The 19682-nt window shown below is 54.3% G+C and overlaps 1 protein-coding gene across 1 annotated transcript; it reads right to left on the bottom strand.

Moving 5' to 3' along the window:
- Window positions 1-685: 685 nt before the first annotated feature.
- On the bottom strand, window positions 686-16870 carry Plxnb3 (plexin B3). The gene is made up of 36 exons (XM_051142527.1): window positions 16735-16870; window positions 16430-16519; window positions 13610-14748; window positions 13027-13206; window positions 12035-12163; window positions 11839-11939; window positions 10675-10804; window positions 10392-10548; window positions 10197-10305; window positions 10000-10114; window positions 9744-9869; window positions 9544-9660; window positions 9168-9261; window positions 8907-9076; window positions 8563-8714; window positions 8230-8335; window positions 7048-7178; window positions 6638-6814; window positions 6340-6535; window positions 5999-6238; window positions 5728-5889; window positions 5507-5658; window positions 5297-5397; window positions 4987-5210; window positions 4422-4600; window positions 4175-4241; window positions 3449-3776; window positions 3244-3347; window positions 3063-3159; window positions 2550-2728; window positions 2245-2405; window positions 1769-1916; window positions 1558-1622; window positions 1415-1490; window positions 1211-1285; window positions 686-891 (listed from the first exon to the last, which is right to left on the bottom strand). Exons 3-36 carry the CDS (start codon window positions 14666-14668, stop codon window positions 787-789), a joined length of 5712 nt encoding a protein of 1903 aa, XP_050998484.1. The 5' UTR covers window positions 14669-14748; window positions 16430-16519; window positions 16735-16870; the 3' UTR covers window positions 686-786.
- Between the last annotated feature and the right edge of the window lie 2812 nt (window positions 16871-19682).

The following is a 19682-nucleotide window of genomic DNA, read 5'->3' as shown; positions in this document are numbered from 1 at the left end:
AGCGGCTAAGAGCACTGGCTGCTCTTCCAAAGGTCCTGAGTTCAATTCCCAGCACCCACATGGTGGCTCACAGCCATCTATAATGAGATCTGGTGCCCTCTTCTGGCCTGCAGGTGCATATGCAGATAGAACACTGTATACATAATAATAAATAAATCTTTAAAAATAAATGAAGCTAGGAGGCCAGCCGGAAACTTCTGACTGAAGTTCCTGCTGAGGTGAGAGACATGAGTTGGGGTTGTAGGGGAACCTTGTAGCTCTAGGATGCCACTTCTCCAATACCAGGGTTCGCTCCTCAGACATTCCTAGGTTCTTCCCAAGCCTTTCTTCTGTTTACCTTTGCCCTTGCGGAAAGGTGAGCTAACTAGGACTTTGGTGCTTGGCCCTGCGCCTCCTTTCCTGGCCTCCCAGGCCCTCCGGGAAGCTATTCCTGCCCCAGTTCTTTCTTATCCTAGGACTCATGCCTCTCATCTCAGCCCCAGGGAGTACTGAGAGTGGACACTTGGCACGAAAACGCAGGGGCGGCAGATTGAGATTGTTTTTTAAAAGATATGTTTCTATTTTATTTCCAGATGTGATTTTCCAGCAAGCAAATAAATACAGTGGAAAAGACAGTGGGGATCATTATAAATTAGAAAGAAGCCAGCTGGGTGGCAGTAGGCACTCTATAGCCTCGCTGAGCCCTCCTCAGTCACTGCTTGCTCAGGGTCATACGGTACTTTGGTGGTGGATCCTGCTCAGTGGTCTATAACCTGGCAGGTCTCGGGTGACCGCTGTGGCCCTAGTTCACAGGTCAGTCACTTTGTTCTCCACCAGGGCAGCGATCTGTTGCAGGCGGCAAGCCAGCTGCATCTTCTGGGCCACAGGGTCCTCCTCCAGGGCACCGATAATCTGTCAGGACAGCAGAGTGTACCTGCTTGAAACCCCACCCCTCTGTCCATCACTCCTTTTTTCCATCTCAACAAGGGCCTGGGGTAATAGAGGAGAGGTTCTGCCGGAGACCTGCCCAGGTGAAAGCTAAGACCATCTCCCAGCCAGGTCTCTTCCAGCACAGGATGTCTCCTGTCCTTTCTTCCCTCTGTCTGGATTGGGCCACCCCAACCCCATCCATCTCCCCCCTCTCCTCCCCATCAGGGAGGTCCCATGGGTCATTGTCTTGGCTACCCCTCCAAGAGCCTGCCTTCTTCCCTCAAGAATGCTCTGGCCTCACCTGGTCATAATACCTGTGGATGTGGTTGTAAAGTTCTCGAAGAGCCTCCAGACAGTGGGGAGTAGAGGTATAGTTCTATGGGCAGCATGTGGGGGGCAATGAGTCTCTTATCCCAGACCTCAAAACCCAAAGTTCACCACTTCTGCTCTGCCAGTTACTTTCCCCCTAAATGTGAAGGGCTGGGTCCCCTGGGCCATTCCTCACCCCAGAGAGTTCAGCCAGGGTTGAGTTCATCTCCTGATAGCTCGCTGGAGAGCTCTGACGAATGTCCGCATAGTACCTAGACAAGTCAGCAGGGTTAGGGGCCTGCATCTCTGATCCCCAGCCCCAAAGGCTCTGATACCTACTTTTCCACCATCTGCTTGTAGCGAGGGATCTCCCGGGCGTAGAGCAGTTTGTTCACTGGGGAGTCCTACTCCAGGTAGAGGAGGTGAGAGGTGTAAACAGAGAAGCAGGAGAACCACCTACACCACCATCTCCTACCTCCACCATGGGATCCCTCTCAGAACCCAGGCTCTGCACGTCTATTTGCCTCTGGTACCCTGTTTCTGCCCTTACCCGGCCCACTTTATGCTCCGAGACCATGCAGGAGTCGATGAGGGTCTGTGCAATGACAGCCAAGATGGCATCCTCATTGTCTGACACTCGCACATCAAAGATGAGCTGTGGGTTCTTCAAGGCATTCACCCAGAACCGCAGCAGGAGGCTGGGGACACAGGTCAGGGCTGGGGATGAGGCCTGGCCTGCCAGTGTGGCCTCTTCCCCTTGTACTCCAGCTCCCGACTCCTCCACATGGATGTCTGTCCTGGAGCTGGGGACCTAGGCAGCCGGGAACTCGGGCTTCATTTTTTATTGGACAAGTGACCTAAGCCGGGATACTCCCATTAGTCCAGGCTGGAGAGTGAAGAGAGACATTCAGGGTGATGCCGTATAAAGCCTCAGTTCCTATCCTGGACTCGCTACCCTGTCATAATGTCCTCGTGCCTCTGGAATTCAGTAGACCATCCACACAGTGAGAAGCAGAGGGAAGGTACCTGTTTGTCTTCCAAATGTGCAGAGTCTCTGGGTCCTCAATGCCGTGTTTCTCTGCCAGCTCATCCAGGAAGTCAAATAGGTACTTAACAGCAATAGGCACAGGGCGATTCATGCTAAGAATGGCCTGGAAGGTGTCATCCACAAACTTCTGCAAGGTGCCCTGCAGGTCAGTCATGAAGAGCATATGAAGGCAGGGTGTAAAGGGTACTACTCCCTGCCTCATCAAAGCCACACTTCCTTCCAAGTTCAGTCACAATTCCGTGACAACCCTGCTCCACTGCCTGGCTTTTCTGGCTGCACCAACCTTCATGGAAAGTAAGCGAGTGAGATAGATTTCAGGGATGGCCTTGGCTCGTGCCCGTTCTCGTTCCCGTTCCCGGAGGCTGCTGCGCCGCACTTTGGCCCCTTCTGTCTCCTCAGTGGCCTTCACCAGGTGCCAGAGCCGAACTCCACCCTCCTCACCATCTTCCAGCATGGGAGTGTCTAAGAGCACAGAAGCCCAGCCTCAGTCCCACACTCCTGCCTACGATATGCATCCCATACTTCTCTTGGGATGGGGTGGGAAAAAAAGCAAGGAGGGAGAAGGTAGGGGACAGGTGAGAGATGGCTCAGGAAGTTGCTCAGCCTGACATCCCATGCTTCCAGAATTTCCACACCTTGGTTCAGCCTGGGGGTTTGGCTATGCCACTGGCAGGGAGGGGTGGGAAACCAAAATAAGGCAGACTGGATGGCCAGGACTTCTGTGGGCCCAGACTGGGGCTCTAGTGAATCTACTGGGGCTCCTGGCAGGTGGGAATGTCTGGACCAAGGAACTCACTTTCTCCAGAGGGGCAGCCAGTCTGGCCCAGACTCTGGGAGACAGTGTTACCATTGTGCAGCTGAGGAATGAGGACCACTGTTGCTCCATCTGGGACCTGCAGGCAGGGAATGAGAACACAGACGGATCCTGGAGGCAGCCCCTGCCCCACCCACCCTGTCCTGTTGCCTCCCACTAGCACCTTGTAGTGTTGTAGGGTGTTGAGTCTCTTCCAGTGGTTTTGAGTCACAGAGGTCAAGTCCTCATCTGACAGGGTTAGGTGACCAGCTAGGCCTGAGCGCCACTCTGGAGGGACCAGAGAAGTCCATAAGCCCACAGCAATAGCTGAGCGGCTGCAGGTGTGGGAGGAGCAGTAAGTGACCAGGGAGTATGGCTGGCCTTCTCACCAAGGTCTAGGGAGTGCACTGAAGGCCTCTGGGAAAAGGGGGTTCCCTTGTAGACTTGATCCAACACCTTCTCCTTGACTTGGGTGATGGTATCTGTGTCAAGCACTCGGGCTGGCACTCGATGCATGTCGCTGTTTCCTGCTGCCCCACAAGCCCCAGGTCCCACCAGTGCCATCAGGGTCAGGGGCCGGAACTCCACATCCTCTCGTAGCAAGTGGCTATCATTCAGAGTTCGTTTTGCCTTGCCTGTCACAGCGTCCACAGGGCCCTTGTCCACCTGGTACTTGATGGCCCGGAAGAGCATGTACAATGGCTCGCCAGCCACTTCCTGCAACCGTTAAGATGGGCCAGCTATTGGCCAAAGGCCTAGTGGACCCAGCAAGGCCCAGCAGAGGGCATGGTGGGACTTAGAGGGGCAATTAGCAGCCTACAGCAAGGATAAGCAAAAGCCAGCCAGCCAACACAGGCCCCTCAGCGGCCCCCAGCCAGCTCCCGTCAGCTGGAGAAGGGGCACAATGCATTTCCTTTCCAGCACTCTCATGCCGTGGGCCTCTCATGAGTCCCTTGAGCACAACAAAGGATCTCATGACCTTCATCAGATGGCCCACCCTAAGTCTCAGCCAGAGGTTTGGGTGGAGGGGGTGGGATCTGGGGATCAGTTATGGAAAGCACAAGCAGGCAGAAGTTCTTAACTGCTGGGGAAGGACGCAGGACAATGCCCCTCACCTTCAAGAAGGCGTAGAGACAGATGGACAGCCAGTTGGTGAGCAGCTTCTCTACCATGGTCTCTGTCCTGTAGGAAGAAGCCCCAAGACCCTGGTGAGTGAGGAAAGCCCTCAAATCCTCTGTGACCCCACCCCTGCAGTTCCTGGCTCCTGACCTCAGGGCCTGATCCCACTCACCATGTATTAGGAATAGGTCAGAGGTGAGCCCCTGCCCCTGCCCCTGCCCCCACATCCAGGTCAAGGCAAACCTGCGTAACATGAGCTTGGGGTTCTTGTGTACGTAATGGGCTGCCAGGTCACCAAGCAGAGTTCTCATGATGTCTGTCAAATACTCAAGCTTGCTGTGCAGAGCCAGGGAGAGCAGTGAAGCCACATGGCAGCGGTCCCTCTGGGAGAAGCCTGGCTGCTCCTCTAGGGTGTGGATGAACTAGACGGGGAGTTGGCATTCATTCCACAGAGCCCTGAACCCTCCCCGTTCTTCTTTTTAAAATTGGCTTCCCTCCCTCTTTCTGGTTTTTGTTGGTTAGTTGGTTGGTTTTGTTTTGTTTTGTTTTTGAGACAGGGTTTCTCTGTGTAACCTTGGCTGTGCTGGACTACCTTTGTAGACCAGGCTGGCATTAAAATCAGAGATCCACCCGCCTCTGCCTCCCGAGTGCTGGGACTACAGGTGTGTACCACCACACCCTGCCTCCCTCCCTCTTTCTATGACCATGTCTTTACCTGGGTCTGGCCAGTACCCAGTCCCACCTCCCAGCCAGCTGAGGCTCCCCTGCCCCCTGGCCTGCCTGTCCCCACCATCCACGTGGCTCTCACTGTAAGAAGGAAGAGCTTGCTGTTGAGCAAATTGGAGAGTTGTGTGAGACCCTGGCGCACGGTGGCACGGCGGCCCTCTTCCCCAGGCCCTTCGAGCCCTGGCTGCAGTGGACAGCCACCATGGCCAGGGAAGAAGGCGCGCTCAGCATATGTTCGATAATCCAGGAACGGTATTCCACTGGCCTCTAGGTCACTGGTGAGGTCTGTCATCTCAGTCATGAGATCTGTAGGCCAGGACCCATTAAGCTGTAGGTTCAGGCCTGGTGGATGCCCTGTCCTGCCACCTGTACCCGCCGCCCCGCACACACACCTGTGAACTCCTTGCGGCACTGGTCACCCACACCAGTCTCCAGGTTCTCCAATTGCACCAGCACCTTCTGATAGTCTCGCAGGGCCTGCTTGCTCTTGTGCCTGGAGCCAGAAGCCAGCTATCAGCCACAGGCCGAGATCAGGTTGGCCACTGGCCTAGGGCTTGCTGTGGGAAGTTTGCCCACATGTGCTGAAGAGGGAGCACACTCACCTGTACATGAGAGTGAGGAGGAGCACTGCAGCAATCAGTACGGCAGCACCCATGCCTAGGCCCACCTGGGCCTCCACAGGAAAGGCTGACATCATGGGCTCTGCTTCGTACTGGACAGGGCCCAGAGCCAGGCGCACATTGCCCATCTGCACCTGGGGGAGCAGAGTTCCTCAGCATGGGCCTGCAGCCCATGGCCCATCCACTGGGGGGCATATACTCACCACAAATTGTGGCAGGGTGCCTGAACCATTGGTGGGCTGAGGGGCTTGTGGGGGTGGCTCGCAGTACAAGTGAGTAAGCGTCAGTGTCTTCACTAGGCACTCTCCATCGCCAATGTGTACCCGCACCTCCTCCTTGCTGATCCCCAGATTGAGACCCTCACCCTGGGATGCAGAGCAGGAGCCTGAGCCTGTGGGAGCACACCCCTGACCCCACGCCACCCTCCTTAGGATGGTGAGTGCCCAGGCAGTGCCTGGCTGGTGGCATTCTTACCTCCACATCCAGGACATGTCCTGGCTTGAGGCGGTATGGATGAGTGATCCCATCATGAGTAAGCGGAGCCAGGCGAGGATTAGGCTGGTACAGGAATCCCTGGCCCCCACTAGCACTGGCAAAGTCTACTTGCATGTTGTCTAGGGAAAAGAAGACTCGCTTTGGGAGGGTCCCATCTGGCACAGCTGGACTGTGGCACAGGAGGAGGCTGGATGAGTTGACAGAGCACAGGGTGGAGCACTGCAGGGGGCAGGGAAGCAGATCAGTGACCTTCCCTGCCCCCTCACTAAGCGTTCCCTGGGGTTAGCCCTGTTCTCTGCTAGAGACAGCAACAGACTCACCTGAAGCAAGCCACTCTCAAGCTGGATACAGGTCTGAGGATCTGCAGCAGGGCCACCACAGCTCCTCCTTGGATTCACATCCTGGACTTGGGCCCCCAAAGCCTTTGCCTGGGCCTCAGCCTCCAGCCACACAGACAGCAAGGGCTGCCATACGACATCTAAGCCTGTACCTTTGACTCGAATCACTCGTCCACCCCTATGCCAGAATTGAAGTCAAAAGAGTTCAGAGGACCTTGGGTAGTTCAACCCTTGTACCCCATTTTTCCAGTGGCACACTGCAGGTTGGCCAAGTACTCACCCCCGGAAGCTGACACTAGGCTCTGCTGCAACCAGTTGGGGGTTGGCAGTGTATAGAAAGGGGGTGGTGAGCAATTTGCGCTCAACATGACCAAAGACTACAAGGACCACTGCTTCTCTTGGCTCAGCTTGGGGCATGGTGTGGCATATGATGGCTTCAGGACACACAGGCTCCTGGCTGCAGAGGAGGGGGATGTTCTTACTTGGGGCTCAGCCCTAGTGAGAGGAGCAGTCCTCCAGGGAGAGGCCCACTTGCTTCTCTCAGCAGGGGCAAAGGTTTCTAGGGAAAGGCATATTAGGACTTCTCTTAGAATTTCAAGGAAGCCTTGAATCCACCGCCCTATTGTATAAGAGGGTCCTTCGGTTCACAGTGCCTAGGTCTGGAGCAGGTGAGCTAGGTTGCATACTCACATGGGGCAAGGTTGGTCACCCACAAAGGCACTGACGTTGCCTCCTGTCTGGAGGTACTGTCCATGGATGGTGAGCTGAGTGCCCCCTGCCTGGGGCCCCCACTGAGGATTCAGGCTCAGCAGGACAGGGTCCTGGGGAACAGGGTAGGCTGGGGTAGACACTGAGCCTGTCCTCAAGGCCCTCTAGCTTTAAGGAGCTAGTTGGTCTCTTGGGCAGGGGCCTCAGTCAAGTGCACCCGCCTTCTTGAACTGCCATACCTTTTTTCCTTCGGTTCTGCCTAGACTAGCTCACTCCTGTCTACCCCTGCCTTTGCTACCACCTTCTCCCTCTTGATCAGTTTATACCTGGGACCTCCTAAACTCTAAGCTCTAGGATCCAGTCATCAACCTGGGGCACTGCAGCAGAACTTGCCCTAATCCACCCCTGCCTCCTACTTTCACCCTGGGTTTTCTACTCCATAGCGGTCTGACCATGTGCCCAGGGCTCAGGCCAACAGCTGGAGGTATCCCTACTTTTTCTATATCCCCTACCAGGGCTGCAACAAGTTTTGTGTATTCTCCACCCTGGCTGTCTGCTATTTTTTTATTCTGTACTGCCTGCCTGCCTCCTAGACAGCTGCCAGTAACAGTGTCCTTGTCATCACAACACTGCGCCCAGCTCACTCTCCACTGAGATCATGTAGCTTCCTTCTTGGACACAGCAGCAGTGCTTCCTGCTGCTCTTTTTGGGGGGGGGTGGTTAGGGGGTTTCAAGATAGTGTTTTTTGGGGCTGGAGAGATGGCTCAGAGGTTAAGAGCACTGGCTGCTCTTCCAGAGGTCCTGAGTTCAATTCTCAGCAACCACATGGTGGCTCATAGCTATCTGTAACGGGATCTGGTGCCTTCTTCTGGCCTGCAGCTATACATGCAGGCATAGCACTGTATACATAATAATAAATAAATAAATCTTTAAAAAAGGAAAAAAGGTTTTCTCTGTGTAGCCCCGGCTGTCCTGGAACTCACTCTGTAGACTAGGCTGGCCTTGAACTCAGAGATCTACCTGCCTCTGCCTCCCAAGTTCTGGAGTTAAAGGCTTGTGCCACCACAAGCCTGCTGGCTCTGCTGCTCTTGGATTCAGCTTGACATCTTTAGTCTTCCCTTCCACCATACCTTGCATTAGGACCACCTTAGGGGAGTTACTGACCTGGTAGGTGAAGTGCTGAGTCGAGATGCCAGGAGGACGACTCTTAATGGCCACTTGGACTGGCCCAGCAGTGCCATTGGGAGCAGGAGATGTTACACACACAATCCTAGTGAAGCAAGGTCCAGTAGCTGCCCAAGCCCTGGGGGATGCCGGGGCAGCCTGCCAGGGGCTGCCTGGAGCCTGTTCCTCCTTTGCCGCTTGTTTCCCTTTTGTGCTCTGACCCAGGGCCTCACGTTTCCTAGCTACAATCCTCCCCTCCCTCTGGGTGATCAGCTTCTGGAGGCTTACTCTGGATAGCATCCCTCTGCTCCCCAGCCTGCTGAGGCGCCTTACCGGGCAGAGATGCGATAGAGAGACGGGTCAGGGTTGCAGGGCCGGCCAGCTACAGTCACGGCATTTTGCACATCATTAAAGGCCTGGCCCAGGTTGGAACCAAGGATGGTGATGGCCAAGCCACCTTCTGGGGGACCAGTCAGGGGTTCAATCTGTAGCAGAGAAAGATGGTAGATAGGATCCCCCAAACTGGCATCCCACTCTACAGTGTAGATGCCCAATCAGCCAAATACTGGACAATGTCTGGACCAAACTACTAGGGCTTGCTATGGGGGAGTATTGGACAGTGGAGGCAGGACCCTTGGGGAGTGGAAAAGCTAGAATCTACAGGGGCAGAGTCTCACCACATCAATGCTGGGTGTAGGGCATAGCTGTTCCACAGCACCTGGTGGGCACAGTGGCCCATAGCGGCAGCCAGGCTGGCCATCACCACACCACAAACAGCTTAGGCTCCCATTGGCTGCCTGGCAGTGGCTGCAGTCAGGGTGGCCCATGGCACAGTCATATAGAGTAACTAGGGAAGGTGGGGCAGCATGCTGAGCTACTACCCATGAGCCGCACATCCTGCCCCGCCCCTCCGCCTGCCTTGTTACCTCAGAGCTCACCATGAAGATCACCAGCATTGTCCAGCCGCTGGCTCTCACCCCTGGTTACGTAGATGGGCACTGGGAGCTCCCACCGGGACATAGAGGGGTGGAACTGTGGGCAGAGGGCAAGGTCAGGCTTGACCCCTGATTTGGGGCATCTCTGCCTCCTGCTTCCTTAGAATGGGTGTGATTGTTCTTTGCATCTCTAAGGGGAACCAAGGCTGCAGGCACCCTGCTGCTGGCACAGAGTGGGCTTTTGTAAGTAATGGTAAGAGGAAGGAGAGACTGGGTAGAGCTGTGTGCGTGCGTGCATGCGTGCGTGCGTGCGTGCGTGCATGCATGTGTGTGTGTTTGAGTGGAAGGGGGCTGCCTAAGACACCAAGCAGCCTTTTACCTGCTGGGCCTGGCAGTGAATAAGGCCAGAGTCCCTGGACGTCTCCTGCAGGTAGGCAGGTAGCTTCTCCAGCTTGCCAGACAGCTCTAGCCAGCAGTAGTACAAGGCAGGCAGCCCCTGGAAGGTATGGAGGCCATAATGTTAGTCATGTGAACACTGTCTACTCTCCCATCATCCCCCCCATCCACCTGACTACTCACTCGGAAATAGTGAAGGTTCTGAATGCGCAGGGCTACATGGCTCTCCCAGCCCACATGCACCAACTGGGAACTTGCTAGGCCCTCAACCTGGGGACAAGCCCCTGGGCCACGATCCTGGATGCCCACCTAGGGAAAGGACAGCCTTAGCTCTTCAAAATGGCATGGAACCACTCCCAGGTGGCTCTGGTACTGTCCTGCCGGAATGGCTTTCTGGATTGATCAAGTGCAAGGAGGTTTGTATGTCAGTCACACCCACCTCCTGGACACTGTAGACAGTCTTCTCGCCCTCTGGGCAGTGCTCTCCATATACACAGTGGCTACTCTGGGGACACCAGTGACACCGCCACAGGCTGCTCACACAAGTGCGGCACCTGGAAGAGCAGAGGCGTTCCTAGGCTGGGTGCCATCTCGGATTCCACCCTTCCCCATCAGTAGCCAGGCCCAGGGACTCACGGGGCAGCCACTTCCAAGGCCTGAACAGCACTGCAGTCATAGAAGGAGAATGCAGTGGCAGCCACCACCACATCCTCAAACATCAGGGCCAGGGGCAAAGTGACGTGATCTGGAAGGGGACAGTGGTGGCAGAGGTCTCGTAACTCCTGCCCACTCCAGTTCTACCCTGGAATCCCTACCCAAGGGTCCACTCACCTAAGCCTGGAGGGTTAGGTGGCACCTGATCTTGAGGAGGGGTGACACAGACCACATGGGGACCTTCCACCTGACCTAGAGTGTCGTAGTCCCCAAAGGCACAATGGAAGTATTCATCCATGGCCAGGCTGGGCAACCGAGGAACAGACAGAGTGACCTATGACACATGAGAGAACAACAAGGAGCTGGATCTAGAGCAGAGTGCTGGAAGTGCCACACTGGGGCTGTGGGCAGAGGCAGCTGGGGCGGAAATGAACAAGCAGCAGCTGACACTGGGCTTCACCTGGCCTTGTTCCTGGCGGGGGTGCTGGGCTGGTAGCAGGCTCTGGACGTGAAGGCAGTGGCTGTCTTCATAGCTCCACAGCCACTGGTTTGGCTGGGCTGCCCGTCTACACTCACCCCTCCGAGTACACCTGCCAGGCACGAGCCCGTTGACTCATTTCGTGAGTCTCAGGTCTCCTGACATGGGGTTAGGAGGATGGCGTGGCTGGAGCGCAGTAGGAGGAATGAAGGGAAGAAGGGCTTCATGGCTTTAACTATGAATAAGACGACAACACTGGCTTCCTTCCTTCTTTTCTTTTTTTCTTTCTTTCTTTCTTTCTTTCTTTCTTTCTTTCTTTCTTTCTTTCTTTCTTTTTTCTTTTCTTTCTTTCTTTTTTTCTTTCTTTTCTTTCTTTCTTTCTTTCTTTCTTTCTTTCTTTCTTTCTTTCTTTCTTATTTTTTGAGACAGGGTTTCTTTGTTTTTAGCCCTGGCTGTTCTGACTCTCTTTGTAGACCAGGCTGGCCTTGAACTCACAGAGATCTGCCTGCCTCTGCCTCCCAGAGTGCTGGGATTACAGGTGTGCACCACCACCTCTGGGCTCCTTCCTTCTTTTCTTTCTCTCTTCTTCCTCTCTTCCCCCTCCCCCTCCCTCCTTCCCTTCCTTCATGTATTCCTCCCTTCTTCCTTCCTTTCTCTCTCTTTCCCTCTCTTTCAAAAGGGCTCATGTATACTTAAACTGTAGCTGAAGATGACCTTAGATTTCTAGTCTTCTTGCCTCTACCTCCCAAGTGCTAGGATTACAGGTATTCACCACCATGCTTAGCGTTTTCGTAGTAGGAGTTGAACCCAGTTTAGTGAATGCTAGGCAACCTCTCCACTAACTGAGCTATATACCCAGCCTACACTTCAGGTTTTCATAAAGAAGTCGTGAGATGACAGCCCCGGCTGGGGGAAAGCTGCAATAAGCCAAGGAACACCAGCAGCAAGTCATGGGCCCTGGGAGAGATGTCAGAGGCCTGGGTTGGGGTAGGACTACTGGAATGAGAGATCAACAGTGATCCAATGAGCTGCAATGGTATTAAGGAACTCAACAACAGAGCCAAGTTGGCCTCTTGGCACACCTACAGCTGCTTCCATGGACAGCTTCTTGGTCCCCTGTTGGTTCAAGCCTGGGCCCATGCTCACCTGCCCTGAAGGATGCACCAGCCACACAGCGGATCCCTGGCCTGGAGGCAGGTGGTGCAGTTAGGGAATTGAGGACAAGCTGCCACAAGTATCCGGTCTACCTGGATGGGCAGTGAGCCAGAGGTAAAGGTGATTACAAAGATTAGGGTCACTTAGACACATCCCATTCAGACCAGAGACCAGAGACAGGGCTTACCTGCTGGGCAGTCAGGACATAGAGGTGGTCCCCATTGCTGTCTACCAGCAGGTCTGGGCTGATGGCTGAGCCTGGGGACCCCACTTGCTGGGTATGGTATACGTGGCCTTGGGAGCTATTTAGGAAGACCTGGGCATGGGCACAAAGATAGCACTTGACTACCTAGCTCTCTTGATGGCTTCTGGCTGGCCATTAAAGGTACATGCAGGCCAGGCAGTGGTGGCTCACGCCTTTAATCCCAGCACTTGGGAGGCAGAAGCAGGTGGATCTTCGTGAGTTTGAGGCCAGCCTGGTCTACAGAGCGAGTTCCAGCACAGCTAGAGCTGTTACACAGAGAAACCCTGTCTCAAAAAACAAACAAACAAAACAAACAAAAAAAACCAAAAGAAGGCACATGCTTTCCTGGCTCCTTTACAGGGCTATCGAGACCCTCAGGAAGTAGCCTGTTCCTTCAGAACCAGATTCCCTCCTGATAGGCCATCAAAGTAGAGCATACCATTTTCTTCCATACATGACCCTCAAGGTAAGCCATTCTCCAGGAAGTAACAAGGCTAGGGCAACAGAAGCACCCTAGCTAAGGCTCTCGAATACCAGGTCATTCTGCCACATGCAAAGGGCAGCTATAAAGACAAGAAGTTCACTGGGAAGCAGGTTTTGCCTTAGAGAGACTCTTGTCCAGGCTAGTTCTGAGCATCAGGTCCTCTGAGCCTACCTACAATCATCTCCACACACCTTCAACAGTTAGGAAAGGCACAGCTGCTTCCAGAGGTTCCTGGATAGTTTTCTCATTTGGGGACCACAGCAGGAGCTGGGTCCTACCGGATGCCCAGGTGCAATGAGGCTTTACGACACACCGGTGCGGCATAGCTGATAGATGGAGTATCCTGAAGCTTGCCTGAGCCACAGGTAGCAGGGCCACCTTAACAAGCAGCAAAGCCAGGTCTGAAAGTGTGAAGACCATCCTAAAACACCCCCACTGGTCAGGATCTCACCTTATGTAGCTGGCCCTGGGTATCACCCAGGAAGGCTATCGTGTGCCCATCTGTGTGGAGAGCAGCCACTGCACTGATGGGCTGTCCCAGCTGCAGCAGAGGCTGAGCCTCCAGGGGTTGGAGGCCTGCGATGGGGCTGGGGGTATGTTCGTCACCACAGGGGTATGACTCAGGGGAGTCCTAGATAGACAAAGTATAGAGAATCAATTTCCAGGAGGAGATGGGCAGGCCCTCCCCTGGGAGCAGACCCCACAGCCAGTGAAAAAAGAGTTGGGAAGAATTGGAGGCCAGAGCATCCTGGCCAGGAGGGTCTAGAAGGCTGGTCCCCAAGCCTCACAACATCACAACTTGTCCCCCAGAGAAACAGAGATAAAATGAAACAGGCTGAGAGTAGATTGGAGCTTGGAGACAGAGCCGTCTACTACCTACTGATATACCGAACTAAGAGGTGAGCCAGTAGCTACTCCTGGAGAGTGCTGCGTCCCGCATCACAGAGGGAGAGGGCTGGCAAAGCAGGGCAAGGCACAGAAAAGGAAGACAGAACCCCCGGTCAAAAGTTGGGAGCCAAGCTCTCACCACTCACAGGAGGCAAGGTGACGCAACGGGATGTGACACCATACTCCACAGTGGCTTCTTCCATGCCGTTGGGACCCTGACCACCAGTGGTATAGCAAAGTCGCCTGGCCTGTTCCATACTCCTGTCCAGGTCAGCTAAGGGAAAGGCACACAGGGCTGCCTGCTCCTGACTTGTGCCTGCCGCAAATGCACCTAGCAAGGTGTCCGGAGCAAGGAGGAAGGCAGCCTGGATAAGGCCCTGGCCATGGCAGGCAAGGGGCACTTCCACATAAGAGTAAAGGTTGACGTCTCCCAGGCAGACGCGAGCTACATAGGAGCGATATTCAGCCTGGGCCCGGGCCCCACGGCGTCGGAAGACAAAGTAGGCAGAGTGGGCATCAGAAAAAGCTCCTACATAGCTATTGTTATAGTCGGGAAAATCACCCACCACGAGCCTTCCCAGACCTTCGCTGGAGAAAGGCTGTGGTCCAGCCAGCTGGCGCACAGTTAGGGGTGGCACCCCTGCTGACAGCTTTCCTGCCAGGCCTCTGGCCACCAGCAGGAGGTCTTGGCCTGGCAAGGGCACCACGAGGCCTACTGTGGTCACTCCCGGAGTATTGGCAGCAACAAACTGCCCATCACCAGGGTCCTCAGCCTGGTACAACACCTGAGACACATTACCAAGGCGTCGCTTCTCACACACACCCTGCCTCACTTGCCCACAAGCCACCAGCTCCTGCGCCTTGCTGCTCACCAACAAGAGCTGGTTGACATTGTCAGTGAGCTGGGCCTGTGGGCACTCAGCCAGGTCACGGAAAGGCACACAATCAGGACTGTCGACAACAGGGCCAGTGACAGCCACAGACTCCATCTTCAGTTCAGGGCTGAGTTGGAAGAGCCGATTCACGGCACCCACGTAGAGTGTGCCCTGGCTTGGTGCCAGGACCAGGTGGTTGAAGCTGGTGTTGGGTACAGAGAAGCGATGGGCTCTGGTCAAGGGCAGCAGCAGCGGCGGCAGCAGCAGAAAGTGGAGGCTGAAGGAAAGCCAGGGAGCCATCACAGGAGCCTGGAGGAAGTCAGTCAGCATGAGGCATGATGAGAAAATGCTGAAACACTCCAGTCTCCACTTCCCGGCAGAAGTAGGCAAGGGAGAGGATGGCAGCTAAACTGGGAAAGAAACATGGTGAGAGGAAGGGCAAAAGAGGCTGGGGGGAGGGGGAAGGGAGGGGGAAGGGAGAGAGGGAAAGGGAAGGACAGAAAGAAACAGATGGGACTCAGAGGGAGGCAGCCAGGGAGAGGACAGAAAGGACAAAGAAAGCGTCTTAGAACCGGAGAAAGAGATAGGATGAGGATGAGGGCACACGCAAGGGAAGGATGTTCTCATGTTCTGCCTTATATGCATCTAGACTAGAAAGAAAACAGATCCTGAGAAGTCACATGGGGCTGGGTGAGTTGGCACACACCTTTAATCCCAGCACTTGGGAGACAGAGGCAGGGGGATTGCTGTGAGTTCGAGGCTAGCCTGGTCTACAAAGCGAGCCCAGGACAGCCAAGGCTACACAGAGAAACCCTGTCTTGAAACCTGGCCTCCCAAAAAAGAAAAGTCACATGGGCATGACAAAAGGACTCTAAGTGACAGAGGGGCAGGAGAAGGGAGGGACATGGAAGAAAGTCACGTCTGCAGGGCAAGTGGGTATGTCACTTGAACAAAGAGAAACAAGAAGCAACATGCTGTCAAGAAAAGCCAGCTCAAGCCTGGCATGGTGGCACATGCCTTTAATCCCAGCACTTGGGAGGCAGAGAGACAGGCGGATCGCTGTGAGTTCAAGGCCAACCTGGTCTACAAAGTGAGTCCAGGACAGCCAAGGCTAACACAGAGAAACCTTGTCTCAAAAACAAAAAAACAAAAAACAAAAAACAAAAACCCCAAAACAACAACAACAACAACAACAACAAAACCAAACCACACAAAAAACAACAAAAAAAGAAAAGGTAGCTCATCATGTGTAAGGCAGGATACCCATGGCAGTCAGAGTCAGCTTAATAGACAAGATAGCCAAGGAGAGCTGTGGCTTCCGGCCAAGCTGCAGCCAGACACAGGCATACTACCCCCGCCCCCCAAAAAACCTAATAATGAACAGGTGGCCAGGGCAGGAGAGCTTTGAGTCAGCCTGGAGGGTGCTGGGGAACTCTGAGTAACCAGGAGGCAGCTCAGGGTATGAGAGTGACAGACCCCAGCAGTTAGAGTCTGTGGACACCTAGCTCTAGAAGGGTCTTCAGTGTAGGAGCACTGAGGAGGAAAGCCATGAGAGAAAGGACAGAGAGAGCTCGACTGAAGTGGGGGACAGGGAGTGAGAAAGCAGGACAGAGGTAGGTCGCTCCAGGTGTGAGTGGAGAGCCCCCCTGAGTCTGAGGCGCTGAGGACAAGGGCCAGCCCCGAGCTCTCCTCCAAGAGCAGTCAGCAGCAGCCCCTGACCAACTGCCTAACTAGGTGACAGTCAGATGAATTTGACCCTGAGTAGAGTTCTAGAAAGAGGGCCAGCGCTGGTGACAGATCCTGAACTGAGCTGGGATCTGCACAGCTAGCCATGTAGGCATGTGCCAGCCAGAAGCCACCCACTGCCACTCAGAAAGATCCCCCTTCCCCTTATCTTGAGAGTGCAGACAGGAAAGACAGTTTCCTCTAGTGCCCATGGATCTCTGTGACAGAGCTGAGTGCATGTAATGGGGGGAGATGGTGTCGTCAGCCAAGAAGGCGGAGGGCTGTCCTGTGCCCTAGCCCCGGCAAATTTATCCCTGGCTGCATCTCTCAGGGACATCTTTGAGGACGTAGGGCCCAGACACTTACCACCACTACAGCGTGCAGAAATGGGGTCTCCTCACATCAGCTGCCTCGGGGCAGTGGCAACAGGCACAAGATGGCTGTGGGGGCATTGTCCTGAGTGGGAGGGAGACAGTCGAGGCTCAGCCCCATTCATGCTGGCCCTGGGGGAGGAAGGAGGCAGGGGAGGGGACAAGGGCCTGGCGACCGGGCTCCACCACAGCTGGCAGCTTTGTCAATAGTGGCCTGGCCAAGGCAGCCCTGCCTCCACCCCAACAATGTCCCCTCTGTCCAGAGGCCCAGGCCAGGGACCCGCTATCTGGTGTTCTTACCCCCACCCGGGCTGTTCTAGCCAAGGGGCTCCCTGCCACTCCCCAGTTTCCAGGGAGACACCCCCTGGGATGTCAAGACAAAGAGACAGGGTTTCCTTGAGCCAATTCTTCCCATGTGGCCCACAACTCCTGTGGCAGTACAGAGTGGTCCTTCTCTGAGTTCCCCTGGGTCCCTGTAAAGAGCACAGGGTAGCCCTTAAGCCCTCACCACAGGGCCAAAGGCGCTGTGCCCCTGAAATGCCAGCCTTGGCCTCAGTAGCCTTGTCCTGGCTGAAGTGCCAGTCCCAGCTGTCAATGTCTGCCTTTGTCCAGGCTAAAGCAGAGGAGGCGCTGACAAAGACAGCCCATGGAGAAGACCTTCTCCCCCGCATCCTGGCCTGAGAGAAGATTGTCCCCACCCAGGCCTACCCCCAAGACTCACAAAGCCGTGCCAGGTGCAGAGTGGTAGTGGGAACCCCAGCAGAGGATGATGCATGGGAGGGGCTGAGGCAGAGGGACCACAGGGGACGGTGCCAGAACTGAGCTTCAGACATAGGATAGGAAGGTCTTCCCAGGATGGGCCCGGACCCTTCCACCATAGAAAGTGAAGTGTCCTCCCATTCCTCCCTCCCATTTTCCCCTTACTCCCCTCCCCTATGACTGTGAATGAGGGGGACCTCCTCCCCCTGAATGGGAGAATACAAGGGATGGGATAACAATTGAGTTGTAATATAAATAAATTAATAAAATATATTAAAAAAAAAAAGAAAGTGAAGTGACAGTAGCGGCTGGTTCTCTGCTGCTTTTGTAGGGCACCTCGGGCCAACTAACCTCAAGGCCATAATACTCAGTTTAGAGTCTTTGCTACTTCTTTTTTGTTTGTTTGTTTATTGTTGTTTTGTTTTGTTTTTTGAGACAGGGTTTCTCTGAGTAGCCTTGGCTGTCCTGGACTCACTGTGTAGATCAGGCTGGCCTCGAACTCACAGAGACCTGCCTACCTCTGCCTCCCGAGTGCTAGGATTAAAGGCGTGTGCCACCATGCCTGGCTGAGTCTTTGCTATGTCCATAGTTCACAGTAGTAGCAAGCTCCAGGGTGAAGTTCCAGGTGGCCTTTGCCAAGCTGATTGGGTGGCTGTGGCAACCTCTTTACATTAGAGCCCGTTCCAGGCTGGAACCAGTTCTCTTTTTTAGGTCAGAAGTCTTGATTCTTGCTCTCCTAGCTCCACTGCCAACCCCCTTAGGGGACACCATGCCTGTAGGTAACACACAGGTGTCACTGTGGTGTCAGAGCCCTACAGACTTTGGCTTCTCCCTGTCCTTAGCAGTCTTGGTGTCCTTAGACACAGTGGTGCCTGCACATGGTGCCCAAATTAGCCTCAGCTCCTACCTACCTGGTAGACCACCAGCGATCTGAAGAGGAGCTTCTATGCCAGGAACAGTCCCAGTGGAGCTCCAGTCTCCTACCCCACAACACAATTGTACCCAGCTCAACACATCCCAGCTGGCCCAGGTTGGGAGCCCAACCCATCCCGGCCTGCCCCTTTGCCCAACAGCACAAGGTAGGCTCTTGATCCCCTTTGCTTGCTTCAGCAGGTGTGTGAGAGGTAACTGACTGGAGATGCTAAAAACAGGCCACTAGGTGAGCAGTTTCTAGCTTTACACAAAGTGCACACTGACCATCTGTGTTAATATCCTTCCAGTGACTCCAGAAGCAGCTTTGGTCATTTCCTCCAGGCAACAGATGGGGAAACCAAGGCCAGGAAAGTTTCACAGCTAGTAATCATCCATCTGGCCATGTGGTCTTGAACCATGAACCTTGGGAGGCATAGGGCAGGGTGGAAGTAGATAGCACGCCCCTGTTCTGTTGAGGAAACAGTAGCATAAGCATAAGATTGGTGGCAGGTGGGCAGCAAGGGCTGGGCTGTAAGGGTGCAAAGGTCAGAAAATCATGTTCACAGCTACTGAGCTCAAGAGCTTGAGCTTGTTTTCCCAGGATTTCTCAAGAGCTTTGCATTTTGTCAAGTGCAAGTAGAGGGTCCTGGGATGGAGAATGCAGGGGATGGGGGTGGGGGTGGGTGGGGGACTGGGAGTGGGTGGGGGTGTGGGGGTGTGGGGTGTGGGGCCTGGACCAGAGATGCTATAGCCATGGAAAGAAACAAACGCATTGCAGATGTGTTTGGTGGTGTAGACATAGGATCTTGAAAGCCCAGTACTGAATAGGGGTGGGGAGAATATGGGTGTTCTACCCTGGGGTGTCCTTTCTCTACAGGCTGGTCAGCAGTGAGAAACTGCGTGGAGATGAGGAAGCAAGATGAAGGAGTGTATGAACAGGGGAAAGTGACTAATGAGGCTTGTCTTGGGGTGACTTGGGTGCTGGGTGCTGATGGTAGTTTAGAAAGTTCCAAGCCAGCCAGAGCTACATAGTGAAAGCCTATCCAAAAAAGAACAAAAGAGGCCAGGCGTGGTGGCACACACCTTTAATCCCAGCGCATTGCTGTGAGTTTGAGGCCAGCCTGGTCTACAGAGAGAGTCCAGGACAGCCAAGGCTACACAGAGAGACAGAGAGACCCTGTCTCGAAGAAAACAAAAAAAAAAAAAAAAAAGAAAGAGAGAGAGAGAGAGAGAGAGAGAGAGAGAGGAAAGAAAGGGGGAGGAAGGGAGGTAAGATGAAGAGAAAGGAGAAAGAAGAAAACACAAACATCTTCAGTTCTGATTTAGGAATATCTTTCTTACCTCTTCACAGATGAAAACACATCTATGGACAAGCAGCCTCTGTCTGTAAGTTCACATGTGAATGTCCTGGGCAGGCTTCTTCCATGCCTCCCCGCTATCCAGCACACAAGAACAGATGTAGCTGGCAGCATCAGTGACATACGCTGACTTCAGGAGCAAACATCTTACACAAAGGGAGCTATGCTGCTGCAATGCTGTGCATGGCTGGTGCCTCTTACTAGCACCCTTTCCAGATG

Source organism: Acomys russatus, chromosome X, assembly GCF_903995435.1.
Source record: "Acomys russatus chromosome X, mAcoRus1.1, whole genome shotgun sequence".
In the NCBI taxonomy this organism is placed as follows: Eukaryota; Metazoa; Chordata; class Mammalia; order Rodentia; family Muridae; genus Acomys; species Acomys russatus.
Note: the sequence above shows the minus strand (reverse complement) of the source record. Positions and strands in the feature narration are given on the sequence as shown.